The sequence below is a fragment of the Myodes glareolus genome, chromosome 10, assembly GCF_982192425.1.
Source record: "Myodes glareolus chromosome 10, mMyoGla1.1, whole genome shotgun sequence".
Lineage (NCBI taxonomy): Eukaryota > Metazoa > Chordata > Mammalia > Rodentia > Cricetidae > Myodes > Myodes glareolus.
In genome coordinates this window covers 34,794,222-34,821,257 of record NC_142035.1, presented here as the reverse complement: position 1 = coordinate 34,821,257, position 27,036 = coordinate 34,794,222, and the positions used below count along the sequence as shown (strand labels likewise).

The following is a 27,036-nucleotide window of genomic DNA, read 5'->3' as shown; positions in this document are numbered from 1 at the left end:
TGTGCAAGCAGAGAAAAAGCATTTTAATGAAAGTCATTGGCAATGCCAGATAGGTCAACTACGATCTAATCCAAACAGGAGCCCACCTCGAGGCGCTTCACCTACGCTGGCCCCAGATGCTTTCTTCCATCGAGCCCTGGCATCTTAAGAGCCCTTCTCTCCCGGTTTCTTGTTGGTCTTTGTCTTTCCAATCATAGTCTCCACAATGACAGAGGTTTCTTCGTACGTCTGAATACTCTCTGTTGAAATCTTCTCAATAGATTCCACCACCTCTACCTTCTTAAAAGCTAAAGCCTTAGGAAGGCTTTTTGCCAGCAGGCTACTGCTCTTGCTCCCAGGCCCCTCTGGTCCACCCTGATTGGACCCAGGCGTTTGTGAATGGGGTGTAGATGGTCCATCAGGACCAGGTATGACGGGACAGGGTCGCCTGGGCCCCTCATCTTCCTTCTGGCCATCATCATCTTTTGCATCTGGGTCTTTTGGTTCCTTGGCTCCTATCCCATTCTTATCTGTAACCTGCTGGTGGTTTGAGTGGTCACCTTCCCTGCCCTGGGGAACCCCTTGTCCATTCTCCATGGGTGGCATGGGCTGCCCAGGAGAGGGCTCCACATGGCCATCATGAGGCATAGCATCTTCCACAATGGAAACCACCACCCCTCCTCTAGCTGGGATGGAGGAGGAGTAAAACTCAGGGTCCACAAAACTGGCATCCCCCGTGACCAGTATATGTCGCCCTTTGGTGAAGAGGTCAGAGGGTGGCTCTGGCACAGGCTCTTTGGGGCCACTCACTCTCTCTTTGATTACTTTACACAGCTTCCCAAAGGCTTTGCTTATCTGGGCCCCATCTGGTACATCCTCGGGACCCCCCTCCTGGGTTGGGCTTCCTTCCTTCCCACCCCCTGGTCCCAGCTGAGAGTCACTGTCTGCTTTAAGTCCCACCTGCCCTGGGTTTGGTTCTTGCAGAGTTTTTAACTGTGCATCTTCCAGGGTTTCGCCCACTTTGTCTTGAGCTATAAGCTCCTTTCTTTTCGGGAGGCTCCTGGGGAGGAGCTTTTGTCTCGGTTTAGCCGCAGTGATATCCTGCACAGCCCTGGTGAGATCTAAGGAAAAGCACACAGGCAGTGAGCCAACACATGTGTCAACGAGAGGCAATGATGACACCCGCTGAAAAACAAGACAGCTATACTGAAGGTGGGTGTCCAGCAACAGGTGAATGTCCAGGCTGAGCCACAAACAACAGGAAAGCCACTACAGATCTTTCACCCATGCTGAGGTCCCAGCTCAACCAGTTGGGAAACTTTGCTTGAGTCATACGATCCCTCTGGATTCCCCCAAAGAGAAGGAAAGATGCCACTTTCTCTGACACTCACTTGTCACCCTCAGCTGGAGTAACACACGGACACGCGTACCGTACCAGGACACCAATGGGAATAACCCCAGTCTCGGTCACAGATACAGAGGTCACAGTGGGAACTCCCTCCACACAGCCATCTCTCTACCTCTCTCAAAAGAAGCGCAAGGCAAGACTGCTGGGCCTACATCAGGTTCAGGTGGCTTCAGGCCTGGAGACAACATCTACCTACAGTGTCCCTACAGCCTAATTGGGATTATCTCCTGATTGCCATTCCCTTCATTTGGAGCTGAGAGAGGAATGGATGGTCTCAAATTCAGAAATGGATACATATCTGTATTTCTTTTGCAGTTAAATGTCTCATGTTGAGGCTGGCATTCCTGGGTGGGCTACCCACCATGAACTCTTTTCTTCATAACTTTCTGGCCCAGTTACACATTCTATTCAAAAGAGCATATCAAAGAGAGAGGAAAGGCAATCTCCCTCACATGAAAGCGATTTCTGCGCTATGGAAGTAGCTCAGTCTGTAAAATACTTGTTTCACATGCCTGAGGGCCTGAGTTTGACTCTCAGAACCCATGGGAGCAGGGGAAAAAAGGAGTGGTGGTATGATCCAGTGCTAGGAGAACAGAGGCAGGAGAATGAGGAGTGGTGGGGGGCAAATGGTTTAGCAGGCAAGTTCCAGGCCAATAAGAGACAATGTCCAAATAAATAAAGGTAGTGTGTGCCATTAATTCCAGCACTCAGAAGGCAGAGGCAAGCAGATCTCCGTAGAGTTTGAGGTCAGCCTGGTCTACATTGCAAGTTCCAGGTCAGCCAGAGTTACCTAGTGAGACCCTATCACAAAAACAAACAAACAAAAAAAGCAAAACAAAACAGAGTGAGTATCATCTATGGAACAATACATACACACAGCCACGTGCACCTGCGCACATACACATGCACATGTAGAATTTCCAGACAGGTCAGAAGGGAGCATGGATGGCAAACAGGACAACAATCACTTGGCCTAGACAGAAGAAGAAAGCAGAGGAAGCCAGGGTTGGAAGGCAGAGCCGAGTTTGAGGCACGTTACCTTTTACACTGGATCCGAGGCTGAGAAAGGCCTCATGGCTCGGGGTGATCAGAGAGATGGGAGTCTCGATAAAAGCTGAGCTCAACCTGGCAGAAAGAACCAGAAAAAAAAAGTGGCACCCTTTTTAAGTCATCAAAACAAACAGAGTAAGGAATAAGATCAAATCTCGACTAAAAAAAAAAATGGAAAATTTAGAGAGAGGAAGGAGAATGAGAGGAAAGAGAGGGAGGATAATAAAAGGAGAGAGAGGGAAGAATGAGGAGAGAGAGAGAGAGAGAGAGAGAGAGAGAGAGAGAGAGAGAGAGAAGTGTGCATGAATTGCACATTACAAACTGTTAACCTCATCGACATTAACACACTGGGCAAGGACACTGAAGATGTCCCCATGTATTCACACTGGACAAGGACACTGAAGATGTCCCCATGTCTTCACTCTGGACAAGGACATTGAAGATGTTCTCATTTCTTTAGGCTCAAGTCATAAACTATGAGAAGGCTGAGAGCACTAAACAGTGACTACTTAGAATCTAAAGCACCATTTCTTTATCAGATGGAGCCTGTGGGCTTTCATTTTTCAATTAAAGAATAGCCAATCGAGGCTGAAATATTTAGGGCAAGTAAGATATTTTATATGGGAAACATGATATACAGGATACATATATATTTATGATATTGTAATATACACATATATAATTAGGGTATGTGTGATATATATGTGATATATAGGATTTAATACATAGAATATAGGACATAATAAATAGGATAAATAATATAAAACATTTTTAAATAACATATAATATGCAAATATAAAACTTTAAAGAAATTGAGGGAAGATGTAAGAAATCACTGAATCTAGGTAGAGTACTCAGTAGTTGCTGGTTCCATACTGTACCATGTTTATCTCTTTTCATCTACTTCAAAGGTAACATTAACAGGCCAGCCAAGAGGGTACACCATTAACTTTTGGGGATGCTCTTTCCCTAACACAAAAACCTGTCCAAAGAACACTAAATACAGGTCTCCAGTTCTTCTCACAGAAACAGAAGCATAATGTGGGGCTACCCCAGGACACACGGCTCCTGCTAGAGGGAGAACAGACAAGAGCTTGCTTTCCTGCCAAGTGTTCATACCAGGCACACACAGCCAAGCTAGAGCACTGGGAGCAAACGGAACTCTGCTGTGAGGCGCTTGGAAAAGGAGGACTCCTGGTCTTCTTCAACCTAAATTCAAAACATTGGGAGGACTGATGTTGAAAAGCCACAACGTGATGCCCGACCTAGTCTCGGAAGCTTATCTATAGATGGCTATCCGCACAGCCTGGAGAGAGACAGAGGAAATTGCCAGCAGTAAGCGGGGTTATCACAGTTCTGTTATGGAGGAGACCTACACTGATCACGCCAGACAGTAATCACAAGGGTAGCATTGTCAGCAATAGCAGCAGCTCTAACCACTGCTCAGGGCCGTGTGGCAGAGGAGACACAAATCCGTGATCTCACCTGCTAGACCATCAGTTCCCAGGGGGCACAAAGCAGCCCCCTAAAATCTGTTATTCTGGTCAAACTACTTAAAAATAGCATGCATACCTGCAACCATCCCCCCATCCCTCCCATGCTCTCTGCCCAAACCTTCTCCAATGCTCTGCCACACTTCCTCTGCCACAGAGTCAGCCATCTTCAAGTCAAGGGTGTTTGTGTTTCCTGGCCCACCACATCACCCGTCCCTCCAACCGTGCCTAGCACATAGTGGGCCCTCGACAGAGATTTGTAGAATGGAGATGTAGACAGAGCAGGGAGCCACGCGTACAGAGGCATGACCATACCTGTTGCCTTCGCTCTCAATGATCCGATGATACCGGTCTAGCTCGTTCCTCAGGGTCTGCTGGGCCACAGCCAGCTGCCTGCAGTCATAGGACGACCTTTCCAGAGACCGCTCGGCCTCCTCTGTCTCCTTCCGTAGGTTTTCGATCTGTTCGTTGTAAAGCTGGATCTCATCATCGTAACATTCATGAGCGTGTTTAATGGCTTGTTCCAGGGATGCTGTCTGTGGGCAAACACAAACCATGTGAAATGCCTCACATCTTCTCCCCGAGACAGATAAAAGCTAATGTGGGGGCCAGCAAGATGGTGCAGTGAGCATGAGGGTTGCTGAGCAAGCAAAAGGACCTGAGTTCAAATCTCCAGCACCAATGCAAAAGCCAGGCATAGCCCCCACATGCTAGTAAGTTCAGTGTCAGGGGGATGAGACACAGAAAGATCCTGGGAGCTTGCTGCTGAGCCAGCCTACCCAAAGTGGCTATTTTCAGGACCAGCAGGAGACCCAGTCTCCAAGAATAAAGTCAAGAGTGGTAGAGAAAGATACTTGACATTCTTTTCTGGCTTCTCTGCACATACCCATAGGCACATGCATATCACAAACACACACACACACACACACACACACACACACACACACACACACACACACCATACAAATGTAAATTAAGTTTTTAAAGATGTGGTGGAAATATAGAAGAAGGCCATTTTACATTGTTGCTGGGAGTGTGAACAGCCTGTACATGAACTTAGAGACAAGCTTACTATATGCAATAAGACAAAATCTCATCTCAAGAAGAAAAGGATGTGGTATGTATGCGTCTTTAAGAAAAAAACAAAACTACTTCTATCAAAAGCAACACTTCTCAAACTGCTCCATACATTTAGTGCTGCCAGGCATGGGAATACAGGGATTCTGAGGATCTAGCAAACTACATCTCTGACCACTTCCCATGAGACGCTGACGGTCATGGTTCATGGATCATGACTGAAGCTACAGAAGGCTAGACAGACATCTATATCCAACTCCAGGCCTGTACATTTCAAGGCGCTTCCTGCATCCAAGCCTGTGTGTCCACACTGGATAGTCTGGTGATGATCTTTGCTAAGACAAGTGAACTCTTCCATCAGTGGTAATATTTTAAAATTTAGCACATAAAGGTGTTTAGGAAAATATCCATTGCATTGGAAGGATGAATGGGTAAGGGAGCAGGTACATGGATTGAACTCTTTTATGAACGTGCATGTGTGGTACAGGAAGGATATTCGTATATACATGTATCACGTATGGCGCTGTAAAGTATACATGTGTATATGTATGTATGGTGTGAAGATGTGGAAAATAAGTGTAGTATACCAATGTGTGGGTGTGATATTTGTATGTGGATGTATATGATATGTGTATGGGTGTATATGTGAGGAGTATTACATGTGTCTATATGTTGCTGTGTGTGTAATGTGTGTGGGTATATGACGTGTGTATGATGTGTATAATATGTATGTAAGTGTGTGGTGTGTATGTGTATGGTATGTGTGATGTTGTATGTGGGGGTATGTATGCGGTGTGTGTATATGTGTGGGGTGGGTGGGGTTGAGGTGTATGGTAGAAGGTGTGATGTATGTACTGAGTGTGTGGGTGTGTGGGCTCATGAACAAATGCTGAGGCCAGAACAGGATAGCAGGTGTCTCCCTCCATCATTCTCTACCTTATTGTCTGGAAAAATACCTCACTGAACTGGAAGCTCATCATATTGACGAGGTTAACTGGCTAGCAAGCTCTTGGAATCTACCTGCCACCAACCTGCAATATAGAAGCTTGGAACCAGAGTTGAAGCCAACTCGGGAGAGCCCATCATATGCCTTCTTGTCTGGGGCTCCAGAAAGGGCTATCTCAAAAGCAGTGAAGTGGTGGTAGGTTCCAAGCTACCATGAGGACATGCAAGTGGGGGCCTGAGACTGCCATTCTGAAGCCATGACCTTTTGAAATGTACACAGAGAAGCTGAGAGAGACATGTCTTCAGTCAGAGAGATGGAACTGGAGAGGGAGGATAGGCAGAGATGTAGGAGCCTGTGCCAAGAGAAGGAAGAGAAAGGAGAGAGGCAGCGAGCCAGTGCCTTAGATCCTGGTTCCTAGTCCCTGCTACATACCTGCTCTCAAATTCATAAGCTTCCTGTTACAACCAGTTCCTTGGGGGGCTGAGGAGACCTTTCCAGCAGAGAACACAGCATGAATCACTTTAACCAAGACACTGAAGTCAGCACTGTCAGGAGAAATGGTACCTCTCACAGGCTCTTCCCCAAAACAAGGACCCTCAATCAGATCCTGACAATACATCAGAGGAACCCAAATGAGGAGGGAACAGGTCTTCAGAACTCCCCCAATCACCAAGTTAGCAAGGCTGACACTAAGACACTGTCCTCCACAGCAGGAGCTCAGGAAGGCACAGGGCCTCAACATGGGTACTATCATCACTTGGGAAGTGTGGCATCCCTGTGAATTTGCTGGATTTCCTCATTGTCCTAGGTGGTTATAAAATGTGAACCTGGGGGAGGCTGGGACAGAGGATTACAGGATGTGGTAGAAATTTCAACCTTGTAGAAATCTAAATTTATTACAACTTCCTGTTTAGGCCAGTCGCTGTGGGTTTCTAGTGCTCCAAAATCAATCTCCATCCATCACCTGTAATGTCAAATGCCAAGTTACACCGCCACCTGCTGGGGCAGCCACCTGTTCTTGCGCATACACAGAGGTCACATACTCCAGGAAACACTTTCAAAAACAAGGGAATTGTAAGACCCTTCTGGGGCTTGAATGTCGGAGCTGATTCAGGGCAACATCAAGGGAACGTGTGGGACCATGTGTCAGAGGACGGAGACACAAAGCTTGAAAACATCCTTGGTCATCTTTTGCATGTGCATGAAATGGTCCTCAGTTAAGGAAAGAAGAAAAAGGGAGGGATGAAAAGAACCTATGTCCTTCTTGGGTATGGATTCCCTGTCTAGAGCGGGAGTCCTGATGTATAGGAAAGTGTGTATCCTAGTAATGGATCAACTCACCAAGTTCATTACGGTCTCATCAGGGCGAGGCTCCTTTTATTCCCTTTGCTACAGATGAGGAAACTGAGGCATGCCGGTTAAGTGACTTTCCCATCAACACCCCCAAAATGCAAACCCAACTGTATAGGGTGTGAGACACTTCCTGAAACTGTGGCCTCAGATGCACACACACACGTGTGTGTGTGTGTGTGTGTGTGTGTGTCCACTATAGGCCCCAGTGCACTGCCATCTATTACCAACCAGGCACACCAGCTCTCCCCACTGAACACACATGGGACTCAATGTGACCACACACAAAGATCTCCTTGAGGGTTTTCATTTAGAAAAATTTTAACCTTAATTTAAACCTTAAGCAAGGGGTTATCACAAGAATAAAGTTAGGGACTTGGAAAATCCTCCACAGGCTCTTACCCTACAGAACAAGTGTGATCTTTTTTATAATTTATGATTTGATGGTCTGATTTTTTTTTTTTTTTGGTGGCAGATAGCTTGCTGGTTGGTTGTTCATTTGAAGAAGTATGTGCGTTTTAGAGGTTATGTTCTCAGGTAGCGTGATGTCCATGCATGTGTGAAAGCCACCTTTCAACCTTAACAGGCAGCTAATACTCCACGGGATTCTTCCGACTCCCACATCCAGCTTCCCCAGTGCCCAACGGTGTGACATCTGTTTATGAATCTAGACTTCTGTCTATGCCAATATGGCTTTCATAACAACATAAAGTACGCATCTGAAAAAAATAATATTTTTCAAATTATCTTCACTTTCACAAGCTTGAATGTGGCTAAGGGAGCCGCTTAGCATGTGTATCTCTGCACTGTGTTGGGGACCAGCCACCACTAACCTGGCTATTAGAGAGTGAGACACGGAATCACATACGTGATTCAACCACTGGCGCTGAAACCAGCTACACCTCAAACACCTGTCCCTGCCACCGATAAATGAAAGAGATTTTCAAAGATAGCGTATTCCTAAAGGCCAGGCACCACAGGAGGGGTCGAAAGAAAAGAAGAGCGGCCAGAGTTACCTGGAGTGGGGCTTCATGGCCCAGGAGGGAGAGGCAGGTGGAACGCATGAGCCACGCAGAAGCTTGTGCCTCACATTGTAAGTGAGGTGGATGTTTTCCCCTTGGCACATGGGATGGTCTGCCTCTTCCTATCTCTTCGTAGAGCAGTACAGGGTAGCAGAAGGCCATGCCGGAGCTGGACAACACGCCCCATCTGCGCAGTGAACGGCATCCCCAGCCCTCTTAGAACCAGGATGTCCTTGGGTGTAAGAACTTTATTTAAAAGGGGGAAGAGGCCCTCAGGGGTCAGTCCTAGGTCACGTGGCATGGCTTACTGCACCAAGAAGGTCACAATCGCTGGTAAATGAGGGAGCAGCCCAGGTGCCTCCCTCTAGAAAACGGTGGAGAAAATCGAAATCAGGCAGCACACCTGTTCACTTGTTCCTTCAGTGACAAAACAAAGATGGAGAGGAGAGCCACAGGCATTGGCACTGTGGAAAAACAGGGGCTGGAAGGGCCGGGACCTACAAGGCCACTTCTGCCATCACAGTCAAGTCAGCCATCAGGGGGAGAAGGAGCTAAAAGACCAACAGAAGCATTACTATTTGAGACATCTAACAATAAATAGGCCAGTTTATGCAAAGTAATCATATTATAATACAGCCAGTAAGATGGCTTTGTTGGCAAAGGTGCTTGTTTCCAAGCCTGAGTTTGAGACCCAGTACCCAAATGATAAAAGAAAGAATTGACTTCTAAGAGTAGTCCTAAGTTGTCTAACAATTCCACACACGCGAAAATGAGCACACAATCACACGCATGCACGCACACACGAGCACACGCACAAAACCAGCAAATAAACATGGTGTTTTGTTTTAGGAAAGAAAATTGTGTTCTGCATGGATTGAGAGCTAACTTCCAAATCTCACCACTAGATGGCAGTGAGAACCTTAATGAAAAAAGAGGCCTGGGCGAGCCCTGATTGGCAAGCAATAGAACTAAGTACCCTCAAGACACCAAACTGCCTGTCATTCCTCCTCCGCCTGGAAGAAGTGGCATCTTCTGGAGACTTGGGCATCTTGAAGGAGGGGTCCCCAGCTCCCTTCTCAGACTCTGTTCTTTAATAAGGGATCTAGAGTCTCTCAAATGCCTGTGGAATCAGCTGGAGGGCCTGTTAAAACAGGGACCGACAGGTCACGGCTGATCTGGACGTACCCATGAGTTTGCATGAGTTTGCATCTGGGATCTAGCAAGTTCCCAGATGATGCTGATGCCGCAACCGTGGAACATTCTGGAAGTATCAAAAACCCTAAGCAGAGATAGAACCATCTGCTGCAGCCCTGTCAAATGTCCTGTCCCTAGTCCTAGCCTTGGCATGGCTAAAAAGCTATGCAACCAAATCTCCCTTAGAGGTCAGCTACTCACTGTGGGAACACAAAGGCTCTTAAACCAGCAAAACCCCAAAGGCGACCAGGCTCAAGCCTGGAACTCACAAGATCAGTCATGGAACATTCTGACCGGCCCCACCCCATCCCCCACACCTGCCACACCCCTCACATCCCCAGTGACCCATATTTACACCTGTGGTTCTCAAACCATGACTCTTGAATCAGGACCACCACTGTGACCTGGAAACTTGCAAATTCATGACACATGTCCACCCAGTGTCTATTGTTACACCCAGTGGCGATCAGAAACTATTGCTTTTAATTCCAGCTAATTAGACAAGCTCACAGTCTCTGTGCACTCGGTCCCAGTGTTATACCATAACTATGCTAGACGGCAACAGACTTTGTAAGTGTTAAGTTCTTAATTAGCATTTCTTTTTTCCATATTTATTTATTTATTTATTATGTATACAATATTCTGTCTGTGTGTATGTCTGCAGGCCAGAAGAGAAATGCCCCTAATTAGCATTTCTTAAAAAGTAAGTTATTTAAATCAATCGTAAGCTCTTATTAGAGGAAGGAGCCAGGTAAGTGAAGTTGGAGCCAAAGGATTAGACACTGGAGGACTCCACGTGCAGCTGCTGGCTTTGAAGACGGTACAGCCTTGGGCCAAGGAATGCACCTTACCTCTACGACCAAGGTCAGCAAGGAAACGGGTCCTCCCTCCTAGAGGCTGGCAGAAGTGACATCGACCAACAACATGAGTGATGAGTGACCTGGAAGCAAGTTCTCCCACAAGGTCCTCCCACTGGGACCCCAGCGTGCCCACTCCTTCACTTCCTTCCTCCTGGGAGACCCAGAGCAGAGAGATCAACCATGCTCGTCCCTCTGTCTGACCTACAGAGCAGTGAGAACATGTGCAAGAGGCACTTCATGAACCTGGGTTGGGGAAACTTGCGAAGCAGCAAGCCTGGGTTTCCATAGATCCACAGCTGTCTTTTGTTACTGAACACAGTCACCCTCAAGTCCAAGGAGTTCGCATCCAGGGACTTGACCAATTGGAGATTGAAAATATTTTTAATTGTGTCTCTGCTGAATATATACAGCCTTTTTGTCATTCTTCTCTAAATAAAAAAACAAAACTACCTACACCCCACTCACACTATACTGGGCGTTGTAAGTCTCTAGAGCTGAGTTAAGGCATTTGGGAGAATTGCATATGTTATATACAAATACCAAAACACTTCAAAGACTTGAGCATGCATGAACTTTAGGATCTGCGGGGATTTGACAACAAAATCCCCTTGGAAACTGACAAGCGGCTGTCCTAGCTCCTGCAGACAATCTCAGGCTTGTGCTGGCCCCCTTGTTATGTGTATCTGCAGAGGCCATGCTTCTTGTTCTGCACTTTTCCCTCTTGTAGAGCACAGTGGGGGCAGCAAGCCAGAGTTGAGTCAGCTAGAAGAGGACACATGAGACCATCTATAGGGTGCTGCACTGTGAAGTCAGGATGTGGAATAGATAGGTGGGCAGAACCCATTTTCACCTCAGCCTATTTCAACTTGCCATGGACTCATCAAAACACGACCTCTCAAGTCAAGGATAGGTGTATAGCACATGGAATTATTTGGCAGTTTTTGACAACTATCTTTATATAATTGACTTGCTTTTAACATTTTCTGAATAGGGGTTCACAAGCCTCACCAGACTACCAAAGCCTAGGGGGAAGGAAGGGGACTTAGGTGAGGCTGTGAGGGCCTGCCTTAGACACAGAGATCAACTTAGAAGTCTCAGAAATGAAGCCGGGCGGTGGTAGTGCACATCTTTAATCCCAGTACTCGGGAGGCAGAGGCGGGTGGATCTCTGTGAGTTCGAGGCCAGCCTGGGCTATAAGAGCTAGTTCCAGGACAGGCTCTAAAGCTACAGAGAAACCCTGACTCCAAAAAAAAAAAAATAAGTCTCAGTAGTGGCATGAGGTGAGAACAGGGCATGGCCTGAAAGTTCTACCTCATGCTCCAGAAACCAAGCTAATCCTGTCATTTCACACTCAATGAATTGTAGCTAACAGTTTGAAAACCATGAGTTTCTGAGACCATGACAGGCCTGCACCTGCTTCCTGAGTCATGCATACCACACATGCACAACACATACATTCCATATGCATGTACATATACCCTACATAGATATATCACACCCTCCATATACACATCACATTTTTACAGTCAACAAAAACAGATGTGTACCCAAAGAAAGAAGAACATTCTTTGTGTCCCCAGAGCTAGAATTTTCCGTACCAGGCTAGCATTCATCTCATTAGTATCTAGGGCTGTGGTTTTCAACGCTGTCACCCTGGCCATGGAAAGTGACATATTTCACACCATAAGTCACATCATATGTGTGCATTTGAGCAAATGTATATGTAGTCAAACATATACAGATATATTTAAGACAAAGGTTTTCCAAAATTACTCTACACTTTTAACTCCCATTCTGTTCATTCTTATTCTCAGTTCTCAGACATGGAACTGTCTTCTTTTTTTATACCAATCCATTCTATTGAATGCATTTTACACCAATGAGTTATAACTAACAGTTTGAAAACCAGAGTCTCCAGAACCATGACTGAACCTATACCCCACTTCCTCAGTCACATGTAAAGCACACACACACAAACACACACACACACACACTACAAACATCCCACATGCATGTACATATGCCCTATACGGATATATCACACATTTCATATAAAAATCACATGTATATGCTATACATATACCTCATATACACTCATCTCACATACACATACATACAGACTTCAAACATCATGCTGCATGAACACACAACAAACACCCTTCACATTACACAAATATGCAATATACATACCACACACACTTTACAATGTACTCTACATACTTACACCGCAAATACATCCACATCACACCTGCTCACACATTACACACAGACACAATATACACATATACCACACATACCATATATACATCCCACACATATATATGTATATAACACACATTCTCTACATAAACATTTCTTTGTCTCTCCCTTCTCCCTCCTGCTTTTCTCCTCCCCTCTCTCTGAGTCTTTTGGGTCCTCAGAGAAAATCATAGTCACCAAAAAGTATCTAGTGCCTGAGCCATGGCTATATCCTGAGAAGAATGCATTTTAGGGTCATGACTCAATTTCTCCCCTGTAATTTTCAGCTCAGGAACAACCACTGTCCCTGGCTGCTTTCCAGTGTCCCTGGGAACGCTGCACAGTGCACGCTCTGTGAGTGGCCCAGTGGGGATGGAAGGCAGGATGTCGGAGACTGAGTGAGGTAAAATGTGAATCCGGGAAAAGTTTTAAGTTTTTCCCAATGCTGTGTGCAGGAAGGCGGGACCTAAGTGACATGTCCTTCTAGATGTCCCAGGTTTTATAGTTAGAATTTTAGATCTTACTCTCTTTTGTTCTTTGGGTATACTTATCTACTAAATATAATATAATTTATTATATTTAATATATATAGTATAATATATGTAATATATTATACTAAATATAAATATAATTTGATTGATTTAGGACATGTGGCTACCCAGCTGTAGGAAGTGCAGCATTTAAACTCAATATTCTCCATTGCTGTGCCCAGCTGCATGGAAACAAGAATGAAAACATGAAGGAATCAAGACTATGAATCATAAAAGCCACAACTAAAAGAAACAAACATGGGAGCCTCGTGTTAGCAGATATCTAACGAGAGGCACACGCTGGCATAAACCACCTACCGGCCGCCAAGTGGGCATTCTTCTTGGACCATTACCAATTCCAAAGAAGAAACCATCAGGAAAGAAGAAACAGAAACACCCAGATGAATTGGGTGAATGTGGGATTAAAACCCTGGTATGTGTCTGCCTCTAACAGGCTTGATGTAGGCAAAGTGACCCCATGAAAAGGGTTATTGCCCTTGGTAGGAAAAGGCAGACTCAATGGAGACACAAGACCTACCATGAGGTTGTCCATGTGTTTCTAGCTTCATTTCCCCAGGACTCTTCTTAGCTACATGCTAAAACACACAGCCTGGGAAGTCTCAGACCAGGGCAAAGCAAGGCGTTTGGTCACCTGCTCAGAATACTACAGTGCAGGGCACACAGGTGTTGAGTCTGTTAACAGCCACAGAAATGGATACTTATGCCTGCACGTTCCATTCCTATAAAATGCGCAGAGGACCCTGCTAGGGATGTGGAACATACCTGGGCCTGCAGCTCAGCTTTCTGCGCCTGCAGGTGGGTGAGTGTGTCCTTGCCCTCCTCCAGCTGGCTCCGTAGGGCAGCCACTTCCCGCTCTGTCAACAGCTTCTCCTGCATGAGGAGACCAGACTCAGACTCACACAACGAAGAAATGCAAAGATGAGAGGGGCAGTGGAAGAGTAGGGTCTCTTCTTCGTATCCCCCAAGTTCATGTGCCAATGCCGGATTTGTCAAGGCATTGGTGAGTGGGAACCTTTGGAAGGTGACTAGGGTCAGATGAGGTCATGAATGTGGGGCTCGTATTTATGAAAAAAGAAAGAGTTAGCAGGAGGTTCACCCTCCCAGCCACCACCATGTGGGCACACAATGGAGGAGAGCCTGCGACAGGTGTCAGCTCTGCTGGCAACTTGATCTTGAAGTTCCAGCCTCCAGAGCTGGGAGCAATAAACTAAGGGTTCCTGTGACCACAGCCCAAGCTGAGTCAAACAGGCCCATGGTGGCCACTGTCTGAACTGTGAACGACTAAAGAGTAAAGTTCAGACAACCAAGACGGGGAGACACGGGCATAGAGCTCTTAGTGCCCCAGACTGACCAGTCAGACAGACATTTGACTTTCAAAGCCTTTGCTTTCCCTTTGGCGAAAAGAAAACTGTGGAGTGCAGATGCTCATTTGGTTCCGGGTTCTGTGCCTATGAAGATGAAAACCACTTTGTGCTCTGAGCCATGAGCTATGCCACAGTCCCATGCAGGAGTCGTCCGGCCCCACAAGGCGAAAGGGAAGTAGGACTCCGAGGAGGCCACTGCACAGGCCTCAGGATGATCTGGAAGTCTGGAAGGAACCCCTCTTCCAATCCGTTCACAGTCTGCCCTGACTTGCCTCTCCACTTGCTCAAAAATACCAGTGATTCACAAAGGCTGATTGTTTAGGAACCCTGCCTTCAGCACAAAGGACACTCCCTCAAAGCCCCATCCACTCAAAGCTGAGTCTACACTACGTGTAAGCCATGTATGGAAGGCAGCCCCTGCTCACAGACACCTCACAAGGAGCTGCTACGGTGTGGCTATCAAAGGTTCACATGTTGAAGGGTTGGCCACTGACGTAGGAGCTTTGGAGAGTGGCGAAAGCCTTAGAAGGGAGCCCTAGTGGGAAGAAGTTAGATAGAAGGCGTTATACCCTGGAAGGAGAGACTGGGTCCCAAGTCTCCTTTCTCTCTCTCCTTCTGCTCCTAATATAATGCACTGTACTGCCAAAGGCTCAAAGCAAGAGGACCCACTAACCACTGACTGAAACGCTTAAGACCTGGCCCACTTCCCCTAGCTAGGTTCCCTAAGCTCCTGTCTTAGTTGGGGTCTCTGTTGCTGTGAAGAGACACCGTGATCACAATAACTCTTGAAAAAGAAAACATTTAATTGGGGTTCATAGGTTCAGTCCTTTATCATCATGGTAGGACATGGCAGTGTGTTAGGCAGACATGGTACTGAAGAAGTAGCTGAGATTCCTACGTCTTGCAGATAACAAGAAGGGACCTGTCCTACTGGGAGGAGCTTGAGCATAGGAGACATCAAAGCCGCCCCCAGAGTGACACATTTCCTCTGACAAGGTCACACCTACTTCAGCAAGGCCACACCTCCTAATAGAGCCACTTCCTATGAGATTATAGGGGCCAATTACATTCGAACTATCACAGCTCCCAAAAGCAAGCTACCACCTAGGGACCAAGCATTCAAACACGTGAGCCTCTAAGAGACATTCCATGTTCAAACCCTAACAATGTTCATTTGTGCAAAGGCAACTTCCACAAATTTCTAGAAAGAAAAAAAGGAAGAGTCAATGAAACAAACCTGGAAGTGTCTACCTAACCAGTATCTACCTAACTAACCAGTGTCATCTACCTAACTAACCAGTGTCTACTTAACTAACCAGTGTCTACTTAACTAACTGGCGTCTACTTAACTAATCAGTGCCTACCTAACTAACTAGTGTCTACCTAACTACACAGTGTCTACCTAATTATCCAGTGTCTACCTAACTATTCAATGTCTGCCTAACCAGCAAGTGTCTACCTAACCAGTGTCTACCCAACTAACCAGTATCTACCTAACTAGTATCTACCCAACCAGTGTCTACCTAACAACTAACCAGTGTCTACTTAACTAGCCAGTATCTACCTAACTAGCCAGTGTCTACCTAATAACCAGTGACTGCCTAACTAACCAGTGTCTACCTAACTAGCCAGTGTGCAGAACTCTTAAGTCAGGATTCACAAGGAACAGAATACTTTCTGAATCTGTGCCTCTCTGTCTTTCCCGTGTATATGTGAACAATGCTGGTGACAATTAGTACCCTCTCCACTGCCATCAACAGTCAGTAGCTCTTAAGGAAAGATTAGACCCAGGAGCTCCACCCCATCCGTGCCTACATTGACCAGCACCGTCTTGAACAAACCCTATGCAGCTAACCAGGAAAGTTGTAAGTTCCTGAGAGCAACAGCTATTATCAAAGGCATTGGGGTGGGGGAATCTTTCAGCCTTGTGGCTTTCAGTTTGTTTGTTTATTAATTAAGTTAAAGCGCACGGCAAGCCTATCTCTGCTCTGCATTCCGTCTGCCCTCTGCATGCCCCGAAGAGCACAGCCCCACTCTGCGGAGTCCAGCCACTGGTGCGGGACATGGCTTGATCAATCTTCTAGGAAACTGCATAGGCACCAGGGCTGAGGGTCACTGTCTTAGGTCATTCTTGAAAAACAAAGCAAACAACAAAAATCTCTGTCAGAATCTGATCCATCACTCCAACCAAACTTTGGCCTGCCTACCCCAACCACCAAGAAAAGGCCAGGGTGGTATTTTCCTTTCATTCTATTTTTTGTTGTGTCCTACACTATCTCTGGACACTACCAGCAAAAACACTGTAACTAGACAAAAGCCCCTTGACCCTGAATCTCCAGAACCATAAGTCAAAGCAATCCTCTTTTATTCCTAGCTTGCCCAGTCTATCACTGTGTTGTTGGCGGCAGAAAAGAGTCTAATACGGCACACCGTTTTGAAGACCATCTTGGCAGTCACTTTTAAAGTATGCAAGAGAGAACCGCTCACACTACCTAGGAGAAGAAACCTAAGGCAATGTTAAGGGACTTAGCTTATGTCCTCTACAATCTACCAGACTAAACCTCACACCTGAACATCACTCAGAGGTAGGTAGGGGTTCACTTACTGTGGCTCTAGCCAGCTGATTCAGTACGTGTTCCTGAACCTTTGAGCAGGTCAACTTGGTCCACAAGACTGTGAGAGTATGGCCTCCCCCAGGACTGGACAACCTTTCCTGCAGCCATGGCTCCAGTTCTTACCTCCCTCGTCCCACCAGTAGCCGGGCACACTTGAGGAGCGGCCTGAACGATCTGCTGCAGGATGCTGATGTAGGTCTGAATTTCCAGAAGATTCTGTCACGGAGGGAAAGTTTTCATTGCAAGTCGAGCTGCCTGATGCATCCCTCCCGTCCTGAGCGAGCCCAGAAATGAGTGCCTCCACAAGTTTTCCCACAGCTGGGAGCGCACTGGGGATGACAGACGGGTCAGCTGTGCTGCGGGGAGGGCACTGTGGAGTGGGCATCCCACGTCGTCAGGAGAGCAACCGGGCGGAAGAGTAAACCGAGGCTTGGCTTATTTTGCCACATCCTTTCGGCTAACTTCCCACACTGCCCCTGGCTTCACAGAGACCTGGATGGCAAGCGCATGACAGGAAAGGGGGGCAGACAAGTCCTGGAAGCTGCAAAGGACTCTGACAGCACAGAACGGTGTTTCATTGAAGGGGCAGGTTTAGCCAGCCATGCTGAGACTAAATGGCTTACTGGCTGTGCATGTTCTCAGGCAAGCTTTTGAAGTCTTCTAGAATGGGAGTCCTTTTATGAAACAGGGCCAACTATCTGCAGGGAGGCCTGGTGACCTGAATGCACCTTTCGCAGATATGAGCAATGACTGAGAACACAGCCCCTCTACAGAAAACAGCCTTGACCAACCACTGGTCAACTTGTCCAAAAAGCTACATAGGCCCATGAGTGAAAAAGACCGATCTCTGGCCCCCAGGTGAGACCAATGTTCCCCTCTCTTACTCTATCCCCATAGCCCTCCACTCACATAACTGGGGTACATGGGTCACCACCTCAGACTCTGCCCATAGGGGCTGATCTGAGTCCCTCCAAACCAGGCTGGGGTCCAACAGATAGTGAATGGGAGCATCACACCCTATTTATTGTTCTAAATGCCTTCAGGGGACTTTGGGCTGCTTTGGGACTGCCCCCAGGCATTGCTCTCAGGATAGACACAAGGAAGCTAAATACAAGGAAGCTGCAAGGTGTGGAGGAGGAAGCTGGCAAGGGCCTGGAGAGAGGCTGGAAGGATGCCAGAGAGAGTTCTTCAGTGCAGGGTGCAGAGCACACACAGTGGGGTGGAGAGAGTGAACACAAGGCTTGCTGGGTCCTACAAATGGTTCTCCAGAGAAGGATCTGGGTGTGGAGGGCTGAACAGGGCAATGAGACAGGGCCATGTGGCTAACAGGACAGGGAAGTGACCGGGGAAGGACACTGGCCGAGCAGGGCATGCCGTCTGTTGCGTTCGTATGGGCACGGAGTTCATGCTGCTGAGGAGCTCATCCAAGTCCTGCTACCCAGACAAGAGGAGCCCAGGGAGTTTACATCATACATCCCATCGGCCACTGGATGCGGCTGCTCCAAGCATATGGAAGTCCCCCGGTATTTCCTATGAGACAGAGCAGCTTCCACCTGCTACAGTAAGGTCCTTGGCAAACAGGTGCAGATACCATATCAGTGAAACAAGGACTCAAAAAAAAAAAATGAATCCCACAGAAGGAAAGTGTCTCCATGAAATTCCAGCCTGGGGTGAAAGCAGGTAGGAGTCCTAAGGCCAATTAAGAAATTCCCCCATTCACCCTAGGAGAAGGGTCCTCACAGCCATAGCAACTTGTAGCTAAATCTATGCAGATTCGGTTCCTGGGTTTTGCTACCTCTTTTCTTCAAAATAACAAGGAAAATTGAAGGAAACTATGAATTCTGGCCTCACCAGCAAATAGCTCCTTCCTATCTCCAGGTTTCTCCTAGTAAGTCAAGGCTCAACAGACCTAAGATCCGGGTTACAGGAAGAAGCCAGAGCCCAGGGAGTGTGGGCATTCCTTTTTTACTAACCCACGGTTAGCCCACCCAGTGGCACCCGGATGCCACTCACATTCTGAAACGCAACAAGCAGCCTAGTAAGGCCAGACTGCTCACTCCTGATTCCCCACTGCTAGGATTTGATCTTCCAGCGTGTCAAGGCTCCTAAATAAAGATGTCAACAGGCTGCCTCGAAGGCACAGCTACGGGTTGTCAAACAATACCTTAAAATAAAAGCACTCTTCCTTTTTGCATTTTTCTGCGTTGAAACAGCTGACTGCTTAGCAGAGATGCAGCTGTCTAGCTAATTTTGTAGATTGCAGTGTGCAGAACAGACATTAAGCCCTGCTATCCTGCTATCGCAATACCCGGCACACTCTCTGTACACCCCAGGCTGGGTAAGTGCCACCCAGTGGCCGACTCGTGCTGGTTCAGGGGAATGTAATCCCAGGTTGCTCACTCTAGCAATCTTCTGTCCAACCAAACCCAAACTGGGTTTTCTAGAAGAAGTTCCTTCCCACATGTGCTGGTTACCTTTTTGTACCTGTCCTTAGTCACACTGATGTCTGCCTGCAGAAACTGGGCTTCCAGCTGAAGGTGCAGGTTACGCAATAAGGCTTCATCAGCTTTCTGCAGCAAAAAGAGTCACACCAGGGTCACATTTAGTTGTACCGGGAACCAGCATGCGAACACAGGGACTGCATGGGGACTTACTAAAACAGAGTTTTGTTCAGTGGGTCTAGAATACTGCATATTCTCCCCCCCCACACCATGGCCCCTAAGTGTGTGTGTGTGTGCGTGTGCGTGTGCGTGTGTGTGTGTGTGTTCAGGCTTGAGGTGTGTACAAGTGCACCAGCTTGCATTTGTGGCGGTCAGAAGACAACTTTCGGGAGCTGATTCTCTCCTCTCACCATGGGTTCCTAGGGTCCCACTTAGGTCATCAGTCACACACAGCAAGTGCTTTTGCCCCCCTGTGCCATCTTGCCAGCCCTAGATGCTGCATCCTAAACAAAACACTAAACTAAACACTGGGCCTAGTTGACAGCAACAGTTCTCATTACGGGGTGATTTTGCCCTCAAAGGGGACATTTGACAATGTTTGTGTTTTTGCTAAGAGAGATCAAACACTCAGAATCAAACACTCAGACGAGCCCTTGGAAAACACTGCTCACAATTTCCTAAAGCCACTGGGACCATCCTTCACGTAAAGTATACGGCAGAAGCCAGCCACTGTATAAGATCAAAACAAAGATGCTTATTTGCTTTTGCCCCCTGGGATGGGGATGGAGATGGACCTCTATACATGCTAAACACATTGGATCATCTTTCTGCAGATCACAAAAGGCCGTAGACCGCCCATATGTCCAGCAGTTCTATTCCCTTAGTGACGCTTCAACCAAATCCACAGAACTTAGGGGCCCAGCAAGTGCAGTTCAAAGTCTAAAGTCCTTCTTTGCAAGAGCACTTGGACCAGGCTGATCAGTGGTCCCTCCAATAGTAATGGAAACGTGCAGGTGATAACAAGACTGGAACCTGCCATGGGCTTTTCTGGGATGCCGAGCAGAGAGCCTATCCTACCAGACACCTACCATCCTTCCACATCTCCCCCTGGGGATCATGCAGGACCAACACTAGTTCCTACAGAGAAATATTGCAAAGCCCCCTGTGTGATAATAAAAATGCAACACTTGTCTTCAAAATAGGAGTTAATCAGATGCTCTGTAAGCACATGTCTTGCTTGGAAGACAATCGTGTAATAAACTGCCCCAAAAATCCCAGGGGTGAGCGGACGCTTTGGGACTGTGCAGTTGCTGATATGATGAGAATTTGTTTTGGAAGCATGTTCCTTTATTTGTGCCAGAGTGCAGAAATGTGTAGACGCTTGTGTTTTCATTATGCCTGAGATGCTGTCAGCTGAATTTCCAAATGCCGCAGCAGCAGAAGCATCTAGATCTTTCAGCATCAACTGCCTGTGTCAACTGTCTAATTTGAGAAAACATCCCCACCCCGACTTTGTGTGAGCTCGAAATAGAGTAGACGGCTCACAAAACAGATCACAGTACCTGAGCGCTAGCTAGGAATGCAGATGCTCTCGAGGATTCCAACACCCCTTCCAGGTGCGGAGGACACACAGTGAAGTCCACGTGGTCCAGGATATGTACAGCCCCGACCCCACTGTGCTGGGAATGGAAGTTAGGGTTTTGCATATGCTATGAAAACGCTTTTCTACTCGCTACATTCGAGGTTTTACAGCTATTTTTTTTTTTTTGAGAAAGGAACCAGAGAGATAATTGAAGTTCAAGGAACCCTGACAATCATCCTTGACAACTTTTTCACAGGAATTCTAGGCTTCCATCAAGACTCAGCTGCTAAAGAATAGAGATCCAAGTTCATTAACATCAAAGGCAAAGTAGGATTTAATTTAAAAACACTTTTCCTTCAACCCTGGGTATCAAAAAAATCTTTTCAAAAATGTTGCAAGTTGTTCTCTGTATCTGCCTGGAGGAGGCTGAGACTCCTCTCTCCTTGGTCTCATTCTCTGCTCTCTCCCTCTGCTCTCTGGGTGCCCTTCCTCCACGTTCATTTCCTGCCAGCCTCTCCACACTCCAGCCTCCTGCTAAAGACCTCCCTTCCCGGACTCTCCTCTCCTCTTCTCTGGAGTGAGTTCATGTAGAAGCTGGTAACCCTGAAGGTGATTGCTTCGTGTCCCCATCTTTTCAGCCCTGGACCCCAGAGCCTCCTGCTCTTTCCCACAGGGGACTTCAGTGGCACGTGAATTACATGCACATGAGCCAACCTTTGAAGGTTTTCATTGCCTTTAAGTAAACACATGTACCTAGATGCTACATCGATCTAAATTATTGTTCATTTTAAAGCAAGGGGGGAGAGAAGCTGTAAAGTTCACAGCTCAGAGCCGACTCAGCTGATAAGCAAACTCGGGAATTATTGGTAGCCAGTAATCTTCCAAGTACATATATGTGGTCATGAGTTATAGAGCTTGCACAGACTTGAATATGTATTTTAAAGTCGCCTGTGGTTCTTGCTCCATCAAAAGGCTGAGCATATCACCAACTCTGGCCGTACTGTTCAGGCTTTCTGTTGAGGGTTTTATTTCCCTTCAAAGGGGGTAACAAACAGTGGCTTGCTTTGGCATGTGTACTGTTGAGAACCAAAAATGTTCTGTTCTGGAAGTCTAATTGCATGAGCAACATGACTATACGGCAGGTATGTGAACAAAACATCAAAGACTGTGTCAGTGTCTTCCCACAGCCACACCCAAGGGTGACTCCCTCCTGCAAGTGACACTACTGGAGTTGGCCCTGAGACTACATGGAGAGGCAAAAGTTGATTTGACGAAGCAAACATCTCCAGACTTGTTTAGCAAAATTGCTCGTCCAAGGCTGGCAAGATGGCTGAGCAGGTTAAGATACCTGCTGTCAAGGCTGATGACATGAGTTCTATCCCCATGACCCACATGGTAGAAGGGGAGAACCCACCCCTGTGAGTTGTTTTCTGACTACATGCAATGGCACATGTCAACACACACACACACACACACACACACACACACACACAGAGAGAGAGAGAGAGGGGGGGGGGTTAAAAAAAATTGAATCGCTTTTCCGAGCATCAACAGGATGAGACTCCACTCTTCCAGCCTCCTCTTTCTCGGCTGATGATGTCCACAGCCCACAAGGGTAGACAGGCAGATAGGCCACCATTGTGATCAAGGTTTGATTCTTCTGGAAACCCTGGGGACTTGTGAAACTCTCTATGGTAAGGGGAAATCAACTGAGGAAAGTATCCACTCACTGCTGATCTTGGATGACTAAGATTCATTTCCTGGGGTGTGCACACCTTGTGCTTCTGGGATGAGTGAGTCACGTTCCCACAGCGAAGCACAGGAGGTCTTCTATGTAGCCTGCATACCTGGTAACAGGTGAAGTGACTCAGGACAAGGATCCACTATCTAGACATAGAGGCATCTTTAACCTCCAGTCCTTGACTTTGGGTCTGGCTTCTGAGGGACTCAGCATCTCTGATTGCCCTTAGGAAACAGAGAGTGAGCCAGGACTGCAAACACCTTAATCTATGCCTGCCATGCATGTGGGAAGGAGCTCTGGAGCTCCTCAGCTCATGGGTGAGTTTCTTCGCTGGAGAAAGAAGGCCCTGGACTGATTTCTCTCTAGGAGTGAAATCTGCCCCATTAGTAACCAGAGGCTGATCTGGGGCTCCCACAAGCTGGTTCAAGGACCTTCCCAATCCAGTGATTACATGACTTCACTAAACCCAAGAACTATTACTATTTGCTCTGGGTTTTCTTTAGATGAATTCATCTTTTCCTTAGGTTTATATGAAATGTTGAAATGAACTTTTTATGTAATATGCTATAAATAAAAGGGCAATCATAAAAATTCATGATCCAGGGGGGCTGGAGAGATAGATGGCTAAGCAGCTGAGAGCACCTGTTGCTCTTCCAGAGGACCCAGCTTCACTTCCAGCACCCATGTCTTGTGGCTGACAGCCACCTATAACTCCAGCTCCAGGGGGATCGGATGCCCTCTTCTGACCTGTGAAGGCACATACGCACACTCAGCATGTTCTCACACAGTCTCACACAGTCTCTCTCTCTCTCTCTCTCTCTCTCTCTCTCTCTCTCTCACACACACACACACACACACACACACACACACACAAACCTTTTTTAAAAGTATTTATAACTGGGGCTGGAGAGAGAGCTTAGCAGTTAAGAACACTTGTTGCTCTTACAGACGACCAGGGTTCAAGTCTCAGCACCCACAAGGCAACTCATAACCATTGATAACTCCATGTCTAGGGGGTCCAACTCCCTCTTCTAACTTCTGCAAGCACCAGGCCGCACACATGGTGCACAGACACACATGAGAACAAAACACCCATGCACATAAAATAAAAGAAATCTAAGAATATACATAACTCGCAACTATGAAAAATGTACTCCTCCACGAACCAGTTAAAGTCATCTCCTATTCCATTAGATTATGCACTTCACAGTGAGGGGAAACGAAGCTGGCATCTGTCATATCAAATGTTCTGCCATCACCACAGACAAAGACTGTGCACTGCCATTTGACAGGCGAATCATGTAAATTGCTAAGTCATTTCATGCTCAGTGGGCGTGGAGACATTCCCTCACTCCACTGGACTATAATTATCCCCACAGATAAGGAAGTTGAAGCTCAGAGGTAAGTGATTCGCCCCAGGTCTCACCAATACTCAGCAGTGTGTTATGATTCTACTAACAGACTGCCCTCCTCTTCTGGACAGCATAGCTCACTTGTGGGTAGAAGGGTCTTACCCAGGCCCAGCGTTCGACCACATCAATTCCCTGTGCTAGCCCCCACCTACGCTCTTGGTGGCAATATCAAGAGAGTTATTCTTGCGAGGCTGACAGTTCAAACACCCACCCTCTAAGTCACAGTATACATTAAAGTCCTGGTGCTGTTTTCTCTGAGTGGGGAAATAGTGGGACATCTTTTCCTTGGTGTTCACTTTCTCTATTGCCTGATTTTTCTGCTGAGAATGTGAATTGCTTTTGTAATAAGAGTGAGATGACAAAAGTTTTTTAAAGCCATTGTCAATGTCCATCAAGGGTAAAGAGCAGGACGTCACTATGGTGGGGCTGAGTGGGAAATTCTAGAGAGCCTAAATTGCCACTGAGGTGAAGGGTGCTAGGTATCTATGTCCTTGAAAGCCTTGGCCAGTGAAGAAGGCAGTGGGTCTTCCTGCAGCTTCGGACTATACCCACAGCCAAAAATGGGATGAGTTAAAGTGTGAGCAGAACACCTGGGCTCTACAAGGTGCTCATGAAGGAAACTCCCAGCTCCCCTACAACAGGCTTGGAGTCACCGTTCCCCCACCCCACACCCCCCTTGCCATCAACCTAGAGCTCGTGTCCTTGGAGCGCTGCTGAAGCCTATCTTTACCGCCATCTTTCTGTTAAGTCTAGCGTGTTCAAAGGCCCTCTCTTTGGCCGGAGACAGTCTCAAATGCTAACTGCTGGCCTGCCCGCTAGTTATCAATGGCACCCCTCTTCCCGGGTCATTGTTTGAACAACACATAAGCTGCTCACACACAGAATGGGCACCAGATGCGGGTAATATTGATAAAAACTAAATTAGGCTTCTCAAATGTTTAGTTCCGGTTTTAATGCCACTTTGACAACAGAGGTTAGGCAAAACTAGTTAGTGGCAAATACCCTGAGTAACCCCTACGGTCTGAAGTGGCTGTTAGTTATACAGACAGGATTGTAAGGCCAATCTGAGTTCAGGGGGAAGAGCTTTGTCTAAATTAGGCTTTCCGTTGCTGTCATAACACCATGAGCAAAAACAAGATGGAAAGGAAAGGATTTATTTCCACTTCTAGCCCTCCGGTCAATCTTCCTCTCTCTCTCTCTCTCTCTCTCTCTCTCTCTCTCTCTCTCTCTCTCTCTCTCTCTCTCTCTGCCACTGAATAAAAGTCAGGGCAAGAACTCAAAGTCTGAACTTGGAGGCCAGAACTGAAGCAGAGATCATGGAGGGGTGCTGCTCACTGGTTTGCTCCTTATGGCTTGCTCAGCCTGCTTTCCTATACCATCCAGGAACACCACCAGCCCAGGGGGGCTCACACCAATCATTAATGAAGAAAACGCCCTACAGACTTGCCTACAAGCAATCTGGTGGGAGGTAATCTCTCAAATGACATTCCCTCTTCCCAGTTGACTCTAACTTGTGTCGAGTTGACAAAACAGACAAGACGAGTTTGGTGTCTCATCAGCAAGTAGAATGAGGCTCTAAGCATGGCGGCATTTGGGGCTGGAAGCCCATGTACCCTCAACGGTATCCTTCAATTAAGTCATTCCTTGACTCTTTCTACCCCAACAAGTGAGCTCTGGCATGATCAGAAAAGATGGTTTTTGTAGCTATTAGCCATGTCTATGTCTGTCCAACCCTTTTGACAATAAGAAAAAAGAAACTGTCCCCACTAGAAAGAGCTAGAATGTTCCAGAATCCTTGGCACCCCTCCTCCATTCCTCATGCTTGAACAGAGAGAGAGAGAGAGAGCAAGAGAGAGAGAGAGAGAGAGATGTTTCTTCCTCTCTTCCCTGAGTCCTTTGCTTCAGAACAGCAACCTCATAACTATTTACTAGCAACAGAACAGAGGTATCGATTTACACAATAAAAATTGCAGTTTGTGATCAATGTATCAGTGGGAGCATTGTAATGCTGGCATATCGTGACAGCCTAGAACTATGGCCCATGTGTTGAGAGCTTGGTCCCCAGTGCAGAGGTGTTAAGAAGTAATAGGACCTTCAAGGGGGCATAGAGTAAGGGCCTTACATCCTCTACCCCAGCTATGGCTTCCTATCTTACCATGCAAGTTCACCTCCCATGCTCCAACACTGATGCCTTTTACCCGCAGTGAACCAAGTCATCAGCCCCTTCACCAGAACCAGGATCTAGTGCATTGGGTTTGTAGTTGCAACTTCCAAACTGTGAGATTAAAAACTCTTGTTTGTTTACAAATTACCCATCCTCGGGTATTCTGTTACATTAATGGAAAGCAGGTTAATACACCTAGCATAACACATCGGCTTTGTGGTCGACATTTCTCTCATGAGATCACATACCATGCCTCATAAGGTACATTTGTCCATTAGCTCAGTCACAAAGGTTCAGTTGAAATTAAGAAGTTGGGAAGTGGAGAAAAAATGTATAGCACAATAAAAAAAGAAATTAACAAGTCAAGGAAGAAATGACAAGAAACAGACAAATCCTAAATAGTGGAAAGGGGGTTATGGGAAGCAGATGCTCCTACCATTTAGTCCGAGGCTGTACGGAAGCTACTTAAGTCAAGGCAGTATTCCACTCACCTTGTTAAGCCGGTCCAGCATTTCTTTTAGCACCAATTGACTTTCACGCTCATTTTCG

The 27,036-nt window shown here is 46.8% G+C and overlaps 1 protein-coding gene across 1 annotated transcript; it reads right to left on the bottom strand.

Moving 5' to 3' along the window:
• LOC125413883 (filensin) lies at window positions 1–27,036 on the bottom strand. The gene is made up of 7 exons (XM_085696811.2): window positions 26,979–27,036; window positions 19,622–19,717; window positions 17,271–17,363; window positions 13,931–14,038; window positions 4,246–4,466; window positions 2,427–2,512; window positions 1–1,100 (listed from the first exon to the last, which is right to left on the bottom strand). The coding sequence occupies exons 1-7, from the start codon at window positions 26,997–26,999 to the stop codon at window positions 145–147; spliced, it is 1,581 nt and encodes a 526-aa protein (XP_085552937.2). The 5' UTR covers window positions 27,000–27,036; the 3' UTR covers window positions 1–144.